The sequence below is a fragment of the Neovison vison genome, chromosome 6 (assembly GCF_020171115.1).
Source record: "Neovison vison isolate M4711 chromosome 6, ASM_NN_V1, whole genome shotgun sequence".
NCBI lineage: Eukaryota > Metazoa > Chordata > Mammalia > Carnivora > Mustelidae > Neogale > Neogale vison.
In genome coordinates this window covers 5,288,872-5,305,284 of record NC_058096.1, presented here as the reverse complement: position 1 = coordinate 5,305,284, position 16,413 = coordinate 5,288,872, and the positions used below count along the sequence as shown (strand labels likewise).

General features: G+C 44.4%; 1 protein-coding gene across 1 annotated transcript in view; it reads right to left on the bottom strand.

The window, feature by feature from the left end:
• Positions 1–1,769: 1,769 nt before the first annotated feature.
• DSCAM (DS cell adhesion molecule) overlaps positions 1,770–16,413 on the bottom strand; it is a 315,819-nt gene continuing 301,175 nt past the window's right edge. The window contains exon 30 of the mRNA XM_044250904.1: positions 1,770–2,732. Within this exon, the coding sequence (XP_044106839.1) occupies positions 2,380–2,732 (353 nt within the window). The 3' untranslated portion in view covers positions 1,770–2,379. The remainder of the gene's footprint in view (positions 2,733–16,413) is intronic.

Below are 16,413 nucleotides of genomic sequence, written 5' to 3'. Positions count from 1 at the left end.
TAAGATACATCAGTCTGTGTTCAAACTTAGCTTAACAAGATGACCTCTCAAAGATATTATAAATCTGGTTAGAGACAGGTAGAGTTCCAGAAGAAAATTAATTATTATCACCCAATAATGGCTGTTTTACTACACAGTGCCCCTTTTAATTTATGGATCTATAGAGCTTTATGGCCATCAAGAGTGGACCACTTCCTGAGAGGTAGGCAACTGGACTTTTTGATACAAAGCTTGTGTTTTGAACTCATTTTAATGAACATCATCAAGACAGGATTATTGAAAGTAATCCATTACAGAAGCAGGTATGATGCAGAATTTTTATTTTTGCACAGCTTGAGAGAAAAAGAAAAAAATGCTAAACTTCTAAGTTTGGGGAATATAGAAGTTTTAAACTGATGAAATATAGTTTTAATTTTCTCCTGGAAAGTAGCACTTAATTTCTTTTGCATACAAAAGCAGTCTGTGAGTATCTGTGACATGTATCGAATCCTGAAACCATGGCAAGAAACACACACACACACACTTCACAAGCATGGAGTCGTCTATGTTCATGTCAGCAGGTGGTCTTGACTGAGTCCCGGACCTATTCTGCAGGTGCTCTGTGTCACATATCTATGTAGGCAAATGTGCCTTCCTGGAAAATAAATGGAAGGAAACAGTGATGGAAAGGAGGGAGGGAGATAGAGGGAGGGAGAAGAAGATAACAGGAAATACATTTCTGAACATGCTCCAGATGGTAATAACTGACACCAGTCTATGCTGGTGGCTTAAATGGGAGCCTGCAGAGAATACTAGGAGAGGAAGGTACTTGTGTAGTCTGTTACCTGGGCAACTGAGCTGCCATGGGCATATTATCAAGTTTTTTGGTCAGTTCCAAACTTCTGTCTTGGAGACCTGAGAAAGTCTGAGATGGGGTGTGGGTGCCATGGGAGGAGAGGTGCTCTTTCCTAAGCACATTGTGTAAGGGTCATGGGAAGAATAATGCAGTTCAGAGTAGTTAAGAGTAAGTTCCCTGTTAGGATGAGCCATGTGGTAAATAATTTAAACTTGGAGGAAGAAGAAGAAAAAGTTAGATTTCAGAGGAACATAACTTACTATTGGCTTGTTTTCCTCTGGGTACAGAGTGAACCAGAGACAACATACACCAAGATGGTCTGTTGCAAACTTAGATACTGGTCACGGTGGTGACAGGACAGGTCCTGGAGGGTAAGATGCATGGAATTCCCTGGTCCTCTCTTTCTTTCTCCAGCAAGCTGGTGTTAACTGTGGGACTTTAGAGTAGGGGTCTGCAAACTTTTTCTGTATTGGACCAGATGGTAAATATTTTCTGGTTTGCAGGCCGTACCATTTCTGTTGTAACTACTCACCTGTGCCATTGTGGCACAGAATAGCCATAGACAACATGCCAATGATGTGCATGGCTGTGTTCCAATAAAATGTTATTTATAAAAGCAGCAGTTGGCAGGATTTGGCCCCCAGACCATGGTTTGCTGACCCCTGGTCTAGCTAGGGGAAAAGGTTCTGTGGAGAGGCAAGGAAGGAGCAGAACATCTGGGAGGTTTAGAGTACCTGGCCCGTCTCTGATTATGGTCGGGACCAGCTGCGTCATCTGTGCTCTTCCCAGCCATTCCTGAGAGGCTGGAATGTTGGTGCCCTCTCTGGCTTATTGAATTGGACTCTGGGTTCAGCCCTGGTGTTTGCAAACACAAGCATCAAGAGGAAGAAGGACCCCAGCAATCAGTAGGAGACAAGAGAGGTAGACATCGAAATAAAGGCAGACCACCTTTTCTTTTTTATTTCGCTTAGACAAAATGCAAAGAGTGTCTCATTAAATTAAAAAATAAACAGAAAAGAAAATCAAATTGATTCCCCCCACCCCTTCACTGACGGCACTCATCCTAATTCACAACAGAAGGAGGTCAAATTGAGGACCCAGTTTCTAATGGGAAAGAAAGGTGTGCAAACGTGACTAAAGTCTCCCCCCTGCCCCCAAATCAATGTTCCTTTTAAATTCACAAAGAGGGTAATTTTTTCCCCGTTTTCGTTCTTAAATCTTGTGTGATAGAACTTCCAGTCAGAAGGTTTAATTAGTCCCCCATGCACTTTGTAGAAAATCAGTAAAAATGCAATAACCTGTGAAGATCATAAAACTGGACTTCTTTCCCAAAAAATCAGATGCCCAGGCAGATGGAGCTCACACTCAGACAGAAAAAAAGCAGGAGAGTCTTTGCACTGTCTGTGGTTTCAGTATTTTCTCTTTTTTTTAATATATTTTGGCAATTTTCTTTAATTATAAATATTGGAATTCCGTAAAAAAAAGGTAGCTTTGATTGAATTTTTTAAATTGTATTTACAGCCGCTGTCCAGTCATGCTGTTTGTTATACCAGGGTGTAGGATTTTGCGTAGGGATTGTTTCCTTTCAAATGGCCCCGAGAGTCGAGCAGCGATTCTTGGGAGCTGCTCATCTTAGCTGCCTGTCCCAGCTCTGCTCCCTCTCGCTGAGGTAATGTGGCCACAGCCCCCTGCTGCCACTGCTGTCCCTCTCTTGTGGAGGACGTGGAAGAGGAGGCCTCCATGGGGATTGGCTCAAGGACTGTGGGGCGCTTCAGGGTCCGACTTTTCTGAGGTTCCAAGCACGCCTGCCCCAAACTCAGGTCCCTGCTTGTGCCTGCACCGCTTCGGTTTAACAAAAAGTCCATTCTAAGGTATGGAGGCAAATGTATGAGGTCACCTGCAAAGAAACACAGAGCAGTTAGTTGGCTTTTGCTAAGCAGGGGCCAAGTGCCTTTCGGGTGTCTGAGCTAGGCATGTCACCGTACCAGGCCGTGTTTGCAAGACCCCTTGTCAGAGCTCGCCACAGAGGCAGGTGGGACCGTCCTCACCTCCCGTCCTGCCAGGCAGAGGGCGAGCCGGCTTTTCTATGGCATGTTAACTGAGAATCTTGTGTCATACTTCAGCCAGAGAAAGAGAGGTAACAAGATCCTTCAAAACCTCATGAAGGACAGAAAAATGTACATCAAAGGCCAACAGTGCATCCTAGGTATAAAGCGTGATGGGCCAGACCCTGTATGTGATTGGGAGTGCTTGGTGGAGCATGGGGCTCAAGGAGAGAGGCAGGGATGCCAAGGAAAGGGTCTCAAGGAGAGAGGCAGGGATGCCAAGGAAAGGCTCACTGGCTAGGCCCCTGCTTCTGTCTTTCCCACATGCAGACAAGGCGGGTTGATGGCAGCAAGCTGGGTGAATGCAGGGGGCTCCTCCTGGCTACCCGGGGCTAGAGGGGCTCACTACTTCGACTCACTTGTAACTCCTTCCTGGCACACTGCTTAGGGAGCTCTAGATAGAAAACAGGCTGGGGGTGGGCTGTCCTAGAGCCGAGACTCTAGGCAGGAGGATGCACAGGTTGAGGGAGGCATGGCGGTGGCCTGAGCTCAGAGGACATCCACGGAAGGTCAAGGGGATGTAATGGTGAGGCATAAAGCTAGGCATAAAGCATCCCCTAGCTTCCAAATGGAGGATGGTGTGAGGGTGATGGGAAGGAGGTATGGATTTTTATATATCCAATTTCCTAAAAGCAATGACCTATCTTTCATTCTTAAGAGTTTAATGAGCCAGTTAGAATGGCCAAAATTAACAAAACAGGAAACAACATGTGTTGGAGAGGATGTGGAGAAAGGGGAACCCTCTTACACTGTTGGTGGGAATGCAAGTTGGTGCAGCCTCTTTGGAGAACAGTGTGGAGATTCCTCAAGAAATTAAAAATAGAGCTTCCCTATGACCCTGCAATTGCACTCCTGGGTATTTACCCCAAAAATACAGATGTCGTGAAAAGAAGGGCCATCTGTACCCCCATGTTTATAGCAGCAATGGCCACAGTCGCCAAACTATGGAAAGAACCAAGATGCCCTTCAACGGATGAATGGATAAGGAAGATGTGGTCCATATACACTATGGAGTATTATGCCTCCATCAGAAAGGACGAATATCCAACTTTTGTAGCAACATGGACGGGACTGGAAGAGATTATGCTGAGTGAAATAAGTCAAGCAGAGAGAGTCAATTATCATATGGTTTCACTCATTTGTGGAGCATAACCAATAGCATGGAGGACAAGGGGCATTAGAGAGGATTAGGGAATTTGGGTAAATTGGAAGGGGAGGTGAACCATGAGAGACTATGGACTCTGAAAAACAATCTGAGGGGTTTGAAGTGGCGGGGGGGTGGGAGGTTGGGGTACCAGGTGGTGGGTATTATAGAGGGCACGGCTTGCATGGAGCACTGGGTGTGGTGAAAAAATAATGAATACTGTTTTTCTGAAAATAAATAAATTGAAAAAAAAAGAGTTTAATGAGCAAATGACATGAATTTCTCTTTTATTTACTTACACGACGATGACTCTTTTATCATTTTGTTCACATACTTGAGAAAATGTGGAATTCATTTACCTCCAGGGTTATTTGAAAATGTAGGTCAAGAGGGCCTCATGCTGTTTCTGAGACCCAACTGAATTCTGAACACGACATATTTGTAATGTGTTGTCACAGATTTGGGAATGAGTCTCTGTCCCAGCTACTCCCCACTGAATGAACAGGGCTTATTAAGCTCTGGAAAAACAATAGGCTGTTGGTCCCAGCTGGATTGCAGGATGCTCAGGTCCTAGATTAGGTGGAACAAATGTGTTTGAAATTACAGACAAATCTCACGATAGCTGCCCTCTGCCTGCAGGGGCTTTCACACTAGGTTCAGTGATCAGGAAGGCTGGGGTAGCTGAAAAAGGTGGGTGAGAATTAGAAATCCTTAATAATGGAAACACTACAGTGCCCACATCACGTACGAGGGTTACTTGTGTTTGCTAACTTTACTGCAGGTCTGCCGACAACCTCTGAATATCCAATATCCCTGAGTGATCCAGGTTTTCAAGCAAAGCTTTACTGAGTTGCACGCGCTCTAATTAGTCCTTTCAACAGTGTGAATGCTGCAAATGTGTTCTCTTAATAATTCATGCACTTATGTGGAAGAAAGCACCAGAGTAATCTGTCGTGAGCTTTGTTTATTAAAGGCATTTTATGTCCATTAAAATCCCAACCCATGTGCCGGTCCAAGGACCACTTGGGAAACCGGGATCTCTAATCACCCATGCATCTTTCATGTTCTTCAGGTGCCTACAGATCTGAGGCAACACATGTGCTTATTACTCCAGCCACAGAAGCACAGAAGAGGAATGGAAACCGTGGCGACGGTCATCTGGATGTTGGCACATCTGCTTTTCTCAGCCTCCCACCCTCCATCTGCCTGTTTCCATGGGAGAAACTAAACAAGGATTCTAATGGTGCAGATTAGGAGTAGAGGTCTAGGAGGCATTGCCTGCATTTAATCTGGGCTCAATCTCCTCACTCATAAAATGGGAATAATAGTAGAATCTACCACATACAGTTGTGGTGCAGGTCTAATTAGGTAATGCTTGTGAAAGGTTTTCAGCCAGACATGTCCCTTCTCAGAAGGTCTGAAGTTAGGGACTGGAGACTGGCCAGGGGTTTCTACCTTGGTTTCTGTCTTCAGTGGGTTGATTAGTGTCCACCACTTCCAAAAGATAGGTCCGTGTCCCCATCCTCAGAATCTGTGAGTGTGACATTTGTAGGAGAAAGTCTTTGTAGATATAATTAAATTAAGGATCTGGAAATGATATCATGAGGACTGCAGGTGGGCCTAAATCCAGTGGCAGGTGTCCTTATAAGGAAAGATAGAAGGAGACTAGAGACAGAGAAGATGAGAAAAACCATGTGAAGAGGGAGGGAGAGGATGGAGAGATGTAGCCACAAGGCAAGGAGTGCCTGGAGCCCCCAGGAGCTGGAGGAGGCGTGGAAGGGATTCTCCTTCTCAGGAGGGAGCACGGTCCTGCTAACACTGGATTCTGGAATTCTGCCCTTAGAACTGTGAGAGAATAAATCTGTGTTGTTTGGAGCCACCCAGTTTTTGGCCCTTTGTTACACCAGCTATGGGACACTCACATAGATGTCCTTTCTTCTTGGCTGGGAGAACTTCACTTGGGACCTCCTGGAATGATTCTACTGTATGGGAACCATGTCCACTTATGTCAGTCACAGGAAAGGAGGGGATTTCTCTTGAGAGACCAGTAACTGCAGCCAACGGAATCATGGTCTATGGGGTCTCCACCCTGTGCTCTGACCTGCCACCTGTCCTTCTTCCCTACAGAAGCTAAGGCACCACCTCTTCCCCTGGTTCCTCTGCTCCCTGGGGAGGCAGACACTTGTCCAGCTGACCCCCAAAGACCGCCTGAGGACTAGGTTGGAGGTGGCTTCCCTGAAGTCTCCTTCAGGAGGGAGCAGAAGCCTCTTCAAAGGCATCTGAACCTACAGGGAACAGGTGTCTTGGTTCTTCACTGTCCAGCCACCCCCAGGTGACCCACCCCTGGCTGCTGAACCCTCTCCATCTCTGTGGGGCAACATGCCCTAAAGCTAATCTGCCAGGACCCTCTGGAGGTGTCCCATACTTGTGAAAGCAGCAGTGACCTAGGAGACATTCAAAGATCTTTTTTTTTTTTTTGCCTTGAACTCTACAATCACCTCTACCAGGCACACACAGCCCTTGGCATCCTGTGTGTTGACGCACTATTGCCACAAACATAGGCAGAGCCAAACCCTGACCTTACTGCATGTTCTGGAAAACCAGCTACAGTGGAGTTCACCTCTACTTTCAGCAAGGATTGAATCATTTATTATCTGTGTTCCTCCTCTCTGCTTTACTCAGCCTTACCCCTCCCCTTTCTCTCTCTCTCCTTGTTCTGTTTCCTTACACCAACACTCTGCTCCATGGAATGAAGGTAGAAGGAAGATGTGAGAGAGACAGTGCAAGCAGGAGGGGACGGAGATGGCAGCGGTGTGCAACGCAGATGCCAGGGCACCATGTCAAGGAAAGTGTGTGTGCATTTGTGTGTCTACACATGTGTATGCGTATCTGTTCATGTGTGTATGTGTTTGTGTGTCTATCTGTGTACACATGCGTATGTGTTTCTGTGTATGTGCATACGTGCATTTGTGCATATGCACATGTAAATGTGTTCATGTGTAGGTGTCTCCATGCGCATGTGTGTGCACACGTGTGCCATCTGTATGTGTGTTCATGTGTTTGTGTGTATATGATGTGTTCATGTGTTTGTGTGTGTGTGTGTAAGTATGTGTATACTGTATGTGTATGTGTGTCCATGTGACTATGTGTGTGTGTGTGAGACTGTGTGTATGTCATGAGGACAGAGGGGAGGAGAGCCTGGGGTGAGGGACAGAGACCACAAGGCGAGGATGAGGCATCCAGGAGAAAGGGACAGGAGGCAGGAAGACCTAGTCTGACATTCTGACTGCTAGAAGGGAAAGGATCTGGGAACCCCAATGCCTCCTTCCACGTTTTCCTTCTGCCCTACTTACCTAACTAACTACACTTCTAGCACTTTCCTAGTTAGCTAAACCCATTAGTTACTTTCCCAAACCCAGCATGAGTGCAAACGCAGTGACGGGGGCTAGGAGCCCCAGATGAGCCTTTGGGACACACTCCATCCACTGGTTTTTGTGATGCTTATTCATGCACTTGTGTGTCATGAACACCCCTCTGTGCTCTGCTCCTGAGGCCCACGGCCCTTGAGTCAGAGACATGGGGTGGGGACACAGCTGGAGGGGCCGACATACCCTTGGGGAGAAGGGGCTCTGAGAGGCTGAGCTGAGGGGCCATGGACCTTGGGTACCACTAGTATCTCCGAAAGTTCACATGAAACAAGCGGCTTCGATTTCTCCCTCTGTCCCTCACTACCTTGCTCACGGGTACCTTCATAACTCCTCACCCCCAGATGCCCTGACGGTCCCGCATCCACCAGCAGGTAGGTGCTCAAAGCTTGCCATCCTCCCCGAGGGAGATTTCAAGCCACGGTTGGCCCCATCACATGAAAACTCACAGTAAACAGCCTCACTCATCTGAAACCTTCCTATCTGGAGACCCAAATTTCCTAAACTTTCCCAGTAGCGTCAGAGGCACACATGAAGTCTGAATGCACTTTAGCTTCGGAAGAAGGATGGCAAAAATCAATACTGAAAAAGAGCAAGAATGCATCCATTCAGAAAATCTATAATGGATGTGCGTTCCACAAATCTATTCTCAGATGTTGCTTCCTGCCATTCAGTGTGCACACACTTGGGAAGGAAATGTCTAAAGTTGAGATCAGTGGTTCTCAGCAAAGAGGGACTCTGCCCCCAGGAGGTGTGTGGTTATGTCTGAAGACTATTTGGATATCACAGCTGGGGTGTGGCTGTCACTGGTTTTTCTTGGACACAGGCTAGGGATGCTGTCCAACATCCTACAAAGCATAGGCTGCCACTGCCCACCGCTCACCCCGATGTCTCTAGTCCTCCAGTGCTCACTCTGCTGACCCTGAGAAACCATGGTTTAAAGGGGTTAATGTTCACAATTCCACGTGGACCCTTATTTTGTTTTAATTTTATTAGAAAAAACATTTCATTCTATCAAATAAGTAATTATACTGCTCAGTATCTACTAATCCACAAGGAGTTATGGCCTCCGTTCTTGGGAGAAAGAGAGGGATGGGTCTCATGCAACGGCAGTCACAAGGTCTTCCTCTTATTTGGTCTGAAGAGGTGGGAGCTTAGAATGGGATAAGAACATGAGCTGGAGAATTTTGAGCTTCCTGCTAAAATCCTGCCTTTACCTCTAGATGGTTCTGTGACCCCCTTCAAGTTTTGCATCTTATCTTTAGTCAGGTGAAGGGGGCGCGGTCATTTCTAAGGGCACTCTCAAGTCTGCGAGAGTCTTTCTTATGCTCTTTACTATCTAACCTGTGAAAATTGGGCAAGAACAATGCATTAGGAATTTGAGGATAAGTACAAAACAAATGAATGTATTTTGGGGAGCCTAAAATTCTGAGGCACATGGCAAAAGCTTTCTTCCCCTTCCAATGCAATACTTCATCAGCTCCTGTGAAAGCATGTATAGGGTTTCACAATAAGTACGTGTAAAAAGAAAATGAATCAGAGTCTCTGGGTCTTAGCTCTCCTCTGAGGCCATATAAAAAGGAACTTTCATCCATCTCTAATAAGGTTTCATATCTGCCCTTGGATGGAGTTGGGTATTGATGCAAAGGTAAGAAGCAAAAGATGCTTACCTTGACTTCTAGCAATTTCAATAAGAACCACACAGATCAGACTTGTAATGATGACAGCATTAAAGAGCTAGTTACAAGGGGAGAGAGTATGGAGTCTGCCCATTCTGGAGGCAAAAGAGATCTAACACTTTTTTAGTTTAATATTAATGCTGCAGCAAGGTAATGAAAACTTGTAAATGAATCTCTCTTGGTAAATGAATCTTCACTCCCAAATGGCCCCCAGGAAAACCCCTAAATAAATAATGAGAGATTGATACCAGAGGTCCATGTACGTGGATTGTATTACCATTCTTGGCTTGTACATAGGAGGCTTCATGCATTTTTAAGAGCTCATCAATATTGTGATCCTCCTACTCTCTGGTGAACTTTAAAAACTACACTGAGGTACAAAGTGGGGCTTTGAGTTTGTTGCTGCTCATGATTTTTCTGAAATAAAATAGTTCTGAATGAAGAGCAGGATTGGAAAACCTGCCCCAGCATGGAGGCCAAGTCAGAATCCCTTAGCTGGGTGTTTGGAGCACCCAGTGAGAAAGGGCCCATGAGGTTCAAAGAAGCACCAGCTCGCACCTAAGATCTCTGAGGACCCACACACTGGGGACGACTGAGGAGGGAGCCTGCTAGGAGACCTGCCCCTGCTCCACCGTGGGGCTGGCAGCCCTGTTTCAGCAATCCTGTGCACCTTGGGTCATCCCACGGAAGGACAAAGTTAACCTGGAAATGAGAGGATTCTAGGCAGATGGAATATACATTTGGGGAGTTTAGGAGTCCAGAGAGCAGGAGTCATGACCAGTGAGGAAGACAGGTCTCGTTTCTCGAAACCCTGTGAGTCTCTATCCTGAGCAATGGACAGCTACACAAGGGATTTCAACACCAGAATGTCCACCGCACACTGGAATTTAAAGCTCGTTGCTTCCTAGTTTGGAATATAGAATGCATTAGAAGCTGGTGCCAGCTGTGCCCACAAAGGGCTCCATGGAAATATGATGGTCTTTGCTGTTTTCTTACAGTTTTGTATATTCCCAGCACCTTCAGGTTATCATGACCTCTCACAGGAGAGTGTGTGTATGTGTGTGTGTGTGTTGGGGGGTGTGTGTGGTCCCTGTCTTCCAGAAGCTGAATTTTCCCTTGTTTCTTGGATTTCCTTATTCATCTGTTTTGTGTCTATAGGTCTCTGTCTGCTGTTTAGGATACTACCTGCTATTCTGATGAATTAAGGAGACTGTGGGAAGCACTGGTTTAATATTATTAACACTTTTATGTCTTAGGATAATACCTGATACAGTATCTTTTTACAGAGAAGATATTCAATAAATATGGGTTGCATAAATGAGTGTAGTAGATTTGTGTTTTCACAGGGACTTTTTGGAGATGCAGTGAACTTTCACTGTGATTAAGCCTTTTTGCTTGTCATCTGTGCCACTAGAATCTAGAAAGTTTCTTCTGGCCACTCTGCAGGACATAGATGGGCTTCCTACCTCTCCCTTACAAGTTACCAGGCACAGACCTCTTCCTTACCCTGTACCACCCATGGGGTCCCCGGCAACTAAAGCTGAACCCCAATAAGCTAACCAAGAAAAACAGTGAGCTAAGGGGCTTGGAGTCAGAGAAAAGGCAGTCTGAACAAAACACACACTTAGGAATTGGAGGACATACACAAGCAGCAGTATCTACGATAAAACCACAAGAGCTCTCAGAAAGTTGAGAAGACTCGGGCCCTTGGAACCAGAGGCAGAAAGGGGAGGAGGCCAGTGCAAAAGGCAAGTGGGCTTGGATTTCCAAGCTTGGGACCCTGCATAAGGAGTCCTACCATCACTTCATGTGTCCTGAGACATCAAACTAAAATAACAAGACAGTCTTGTCGAAGACCGTTGAAGAAGGTGAAATCGCCAATACGCATTAAAGAGATCAGTGAGGAGAAGGGAGTTGAGGGAAATTGGAAGGGGAGGTGAACCATGAGAGACTATGGACTCTGAAAAACAGTCTGAGGGTTTTGAAGGGGTGGGGGTGGGAGGTTGGGGGAACCAGGTGGTGGGTATTAGAGAGGACACGGATTGCATGGAGCACTGGGTGTGGTGCAAAAACAGTTATGCTGAAAAGAAATAAAAAATTAAAAAAAATCAGTGTCCTAGCAGTGAGCCAGGATGAGCATGGTGAAGTATTTAGGTCCACCCATGGCAGGTATGCAGAGCAATATTCGGAGGTGCTATTCATGGCCCCCAGGTCTTTCTAACTTTAAATATTATGGGAGTATTTGAAAGTTTGTCAGCTCAGAGCTAACTGTTGCTATGGGTGGTGAATGTGAAGCTCATTCCAATCTCCTGCCTTTGCTCTTCCTCTGTGCACACCACTGTCACCTTAGGATGTCTTCCAGAGTTTCTTTGCCCCATTCACCTTAGATCTCAGTTCACAACTCATTGCTCCAAGAGGACTTCCTGGACCATTCTCCCCAACCCCTATCCCCTGCCAGACTTGATCCCCTTCCCCATTACTTCCCTTCCCAGCACTTATCATGATCTGAAACTGTGTTGTTTGCTTATTTGATCAGTGTATGTCTCTCCAACCAGGAATACAAACTCGCTTAAGATGAGGTCTTTGTGCATCTTGTCTATCATATCTCCGGCTCTGAAAGTGGGACCAGCTATTGAGTGGGAGATTAAAAAAGACATGATGAAGTTAGAAAGGAAGCTGGAAGTCTGTGAGGGAAGAAGCAGGGGCATCTCTGGAAGGATGGAGGCCAGAGAAGCTCAGTGTGCGTGGCATGCGTGCATGCATGTATGGTGTGCACACCTGTTTGTGTCCATGTGGAAGTATCAAAGATACTTGCACTTGAAAGGAGACCCTTTCCATAGTTCTTAGAATAACATCCATAATAGAAATTTCAAAATCTCATTGTACTGAGTGCAAAAAAGAGGAGAAGGTTGCAAACCTGAGACATAGGACCTCCCATTACCTGACCCAAAGGGGTGAGGGGAGGGGGGATACAGAACTGCTTGAGAGGAACCCACTGTGGTGCCTTGGGTCAGGAGGAGGGAGTCCGTGCCAGGTGACCTGCCGGGAGCAGAGCTCATTCTGCAGGTGGTGAGGTAGATGCAGGTAGAATGAGTCTGTGGAGAAGGATTTTTGGCAGTGAAGATCTCTGGAATCTAATTCTGATTCAAGAGCCAGCATGAAAACCACATGGGCTTTGGAGGTGAAACAGCACAATCACAGAGACAGCTGAGAACAGGAAGATCAGCCTTCATTGGAGGGCGCTGCTGGAGCAGAGGTCAGCTTGTCCTTCAGGTAAGCACCTCTTACTCCATACTCTCCCATTTGATTAAAGAAGGGTGTGAGGGATGGTGTGAATGGATACGTACACTGGAAGACAAAAACTGCTTCAGGTACCTGGTTGTTTAGAGTACCAACAAGTTGGCAGCAGTCTGTGATCATCTGCGGCTGGAGAATGGCAAGTAAGTTCATCATGGGAGGGGCCAATGAACATATATTTAAGGCTGGGACCCCAGAGTGTGAGTGCAGAGATATAAAGGGGCTGACGCTTCTCTTGCTGCTCGTGGGGCCAGAATGCATTTGGTTGCATATGTGAAGCTTTAAATTGATTTAAGTAGCTTTGTGCAAGGGTATTTCTTGATTGCATAGGATAAACTCATAAATGGAGGTGCAGTCACAATCCCAAGAATATTAGAAGCTGGCTCAGAGTGGTATCTGAACCCAAGAACAGGTACTGTAATCAGAGTATTGGAAGTTGCCTTGACCAAGAGAGAAATTTCTTAGAGGAAGATAGAGTTTTATTTGTTTGTTTGGTTTGTCTTTTGTTATTAAAGTTGGAAACAACCATCCATTATTGTAGAAAATAAAACCACAGAATAATTGGCATTTTATTTAAAGTAAAAAAGTCCCCCAAATTCAGCAAATTCAAAATTCAGGTATAGTTAAACATCTAAAGCGAGATTCTGATGTTTGCCTTCTCTGTGAGGTGTCACATGCCATGGGCAGCTCCCCTTTACCTGTAGAAGAGGTTTCCTCTTAATTTGTGAAGAGCAAGACTAGAAAATAAGTCACTTTATTTAAAGGTAAGTTGGAAGGTGGGGTTGACTTAAACGTTCTCTTATATTTTACTAAGAATTTCTAATAATTGTCACGTTTTAAAATTGGCCAGTCTTGTCATCAAAACAGTGGTGATAAATGCACTCCTTCACTATATTTATTAAGTACCTACTCTATGTATCAGACACAGTGATAGAAGCATATATTCAGTGCTTAAGTCATTTAAAATATTTCTTGAGTGCTCACTGTACTGCCAAATTACCTGCTAGACACTGGAAGAGAAGTAAGAAAGCAATAAAGACAAGTTTTCTGTCTTCCTAGAGCAAGTATCTGGCCATGTTGATTTAGCTTGATCCTAGCTTGATTTGTGGAGTGTTTAAAAGCTTTGGACTACAAGTGGAAGAAAAGACCATCACACAAGAAGAGCTGATGGTGAGGAGAAAGATGTAGAGAGATTGGGAAGACTTCACTGAGGCACAGGCTGACTGATGCTGTCTAGAGCCATGGTGACACAGGTGGGAATGAGGTTTGAAATTGCAGCTCAAGGAACTGATAAATTTGACACAGCCTCAAGTTAGCAGAATAATAAATTGTAACCTTGGCTTTTGTGCCTGTTGTTGAATTTAGTCTCATTATAAGGGGACAATAGAAAGGCTTTCCAAAAAGCATATCAAATATTCAATAATAGTAATACAGTAATCTAGAGTGTACAAAACAAAATTTGTGGATGTTTGGTCTTGCATTGACTTAAAAAAATGACTCATACCTAAAGTTATAAAACCATTTTAGTCTAAATAGCATTTTAAGACTATGCTACTTCAGTTAATTGTGATCTTCAATTGTTCTGATGGATCCAGGCAACAATGTCATAACAAAATTTCAAACTTTTTTAAAAAATTGAATCTTACAAGAGGAACAACAAGAAATCGAAAAAGAAACTCCATCAGAATCCTAGAGGTGAATATAGGCAGTAACCACTTCGACACTGGCCACAGCAACATCTTTCAGGATGTGTCTCCAAAGGCAAAGGGAAAAAAAGCAAAAATGAACTTTTGGGACGTCATCAAGATCAAAAGCTTCTGCACGCAAAGGAAACAGTCAACAAAACAAAGAGGCAAATGACATTACACACAAAGGGCTGATATCCAGGATCTATAAAGAACACCTCAAACTCAACACACACAAAACAGACAATCATGTCAAAAAATGGGCACAAGACATGAACAGACACTTCTCCAATGAAGACATACAAATGGCTATCAGACACATGAAAAAAATGTTCATCATCACTAGCCATCAGGGAGACTCAAATCAAAACCACATTGAGATCCCTCCTTACACCAATTAGAATGGCCAAAATTAACAACAGAGTATGCAACATGGGTTGGAGAGGATGTGGAGAAAGGAGAACCTTCCTACACTCTTTTTTTTTCCAATTTATTTATTTTCAGAAAAACATTATTCATTATTTTTTCACCACACCCAGTGCTCCATGCAAGCCGTGCCCTCTATAATACCCACCACTTGGTACCCCAACCTCCCACCCCCCCCCACCACTTCAAACCCCTCAGACTGTTTTTCAGAGTCCATAGTCTCTCATGGTTCACCTCCCCTTCCAGTTTACCCAAATTCCCTACTCCTCTCTAACACTCTTGATGGGAATGCAAGTTGGTGCAGCCACTTTGGAAAACAGTGTGGAGATTCCTTAAGAAATTAAAAATAGAGCTTCCCTATGACCCTGCAATTGTACTACTGGGTATTTACCCCAAAGATACAGATGTAGTGAAAAGAAGGACCATTAGTACCCCAATGTTTATAGTAGCAATGGCCACAGTCACCCAACTGTGGAAAGAACCAAGATGCCCTTCAATGGACAAAAGGATAAGGAAGATGTGGTCCATATACACTATGGAGTATTATGCTTCCATCAGAAAAGATGAATACCCAACTTTTGTAGCAACATGGATGGGACTGGAAGAGATTATGCTAAGTGAAGTAAGTCAAGCAGAGAGAGTAAATTATCATATAGTTTCACTTATTTGTGGAGCATAAGAAATAACATGGAGGACATGGGGAGATAGAGAGGAGAAAGGAGTTGGGGGGAATTGGAAGGGGAGATGAACCATGAGAGATTATGGACCTGAAAAAACAACCTGAGGGTTTTGGAGGTGACAGGGCTGAGGGATGGCTGAGCACGGTGGTATTATGGTATTATGGTATTATGGAGGACATGTATTATTGCATGGAGCACTGGGTGTGGTGCATAAACAATGAATTCTGGAACACTGAAAAGTAATTTAAAAAATAAATAAAAATTAAAAAAAAAAGAAACTCAAGCCTTTAATTAATTCAAAGTTTGCACAAGTAAGACCATCATTTCTCCCAGGAGCTACTGTATGCAAGGGAAGATGGCCGCCAATGGAAGCATATGTAACTGGGTGATACCCAAATGAGGCAGATGCTTCCCAGGGTGTCTGGGGCCACCGAAGAGAAGTAAACAAAAGAGGGAAGGAGGAGAGGAGCCAGCGGCTCATCTGGAGACCACACTGGTGTCGCCATGAGAATTCTAACAACAGCATCAACAAGGCAACAACAAAAACAACTGCTAACCATTTTACCCAAATTAGGCTACACACATCTTACACCAAGGTCATGCCCATTTTACAGATGGGGCAACTGAAGCCCACCAAGGTTAAACAATGTGCCCAAATGAGGCACATTTTCTTCTTTCCTGTGTTCCTCTGTCTTGGGCTTAATGGCCACAAAGAGCTTATGTTTTTATCCTATGTTTTTCTGCATTTGCCTTGCAAATAAATGCCAACAACAAGAAATGCTTGAAATAAAAACGCCCACAAATAACAGCTCATCTTCTCCCTGAGGAGGTAGACAAAATGAGAATAAATGAAGCCATCATTCTTTATTGTATGCTGGCATGAATTTTGACTCAGTTTGGAAGATTAGTTGCTGGATAGACAATTCTTATTTTATATATTTTTATGCATTTATAAGGCTCATTTCAGCTGGGCTATATGCCATAAACCCCAAAGGAATTGCAGTAATTTAAAAGCAAAGATAAATTTTTGAAATAGGACTAGTAGAATGGTTCAGAAAATGGGAAAAAGGGAAATAAAACTAGATTCAACAAGAAAGGATAGGCCAGTCCACAAAGAAAAGTCTACAGGCAGCTCTT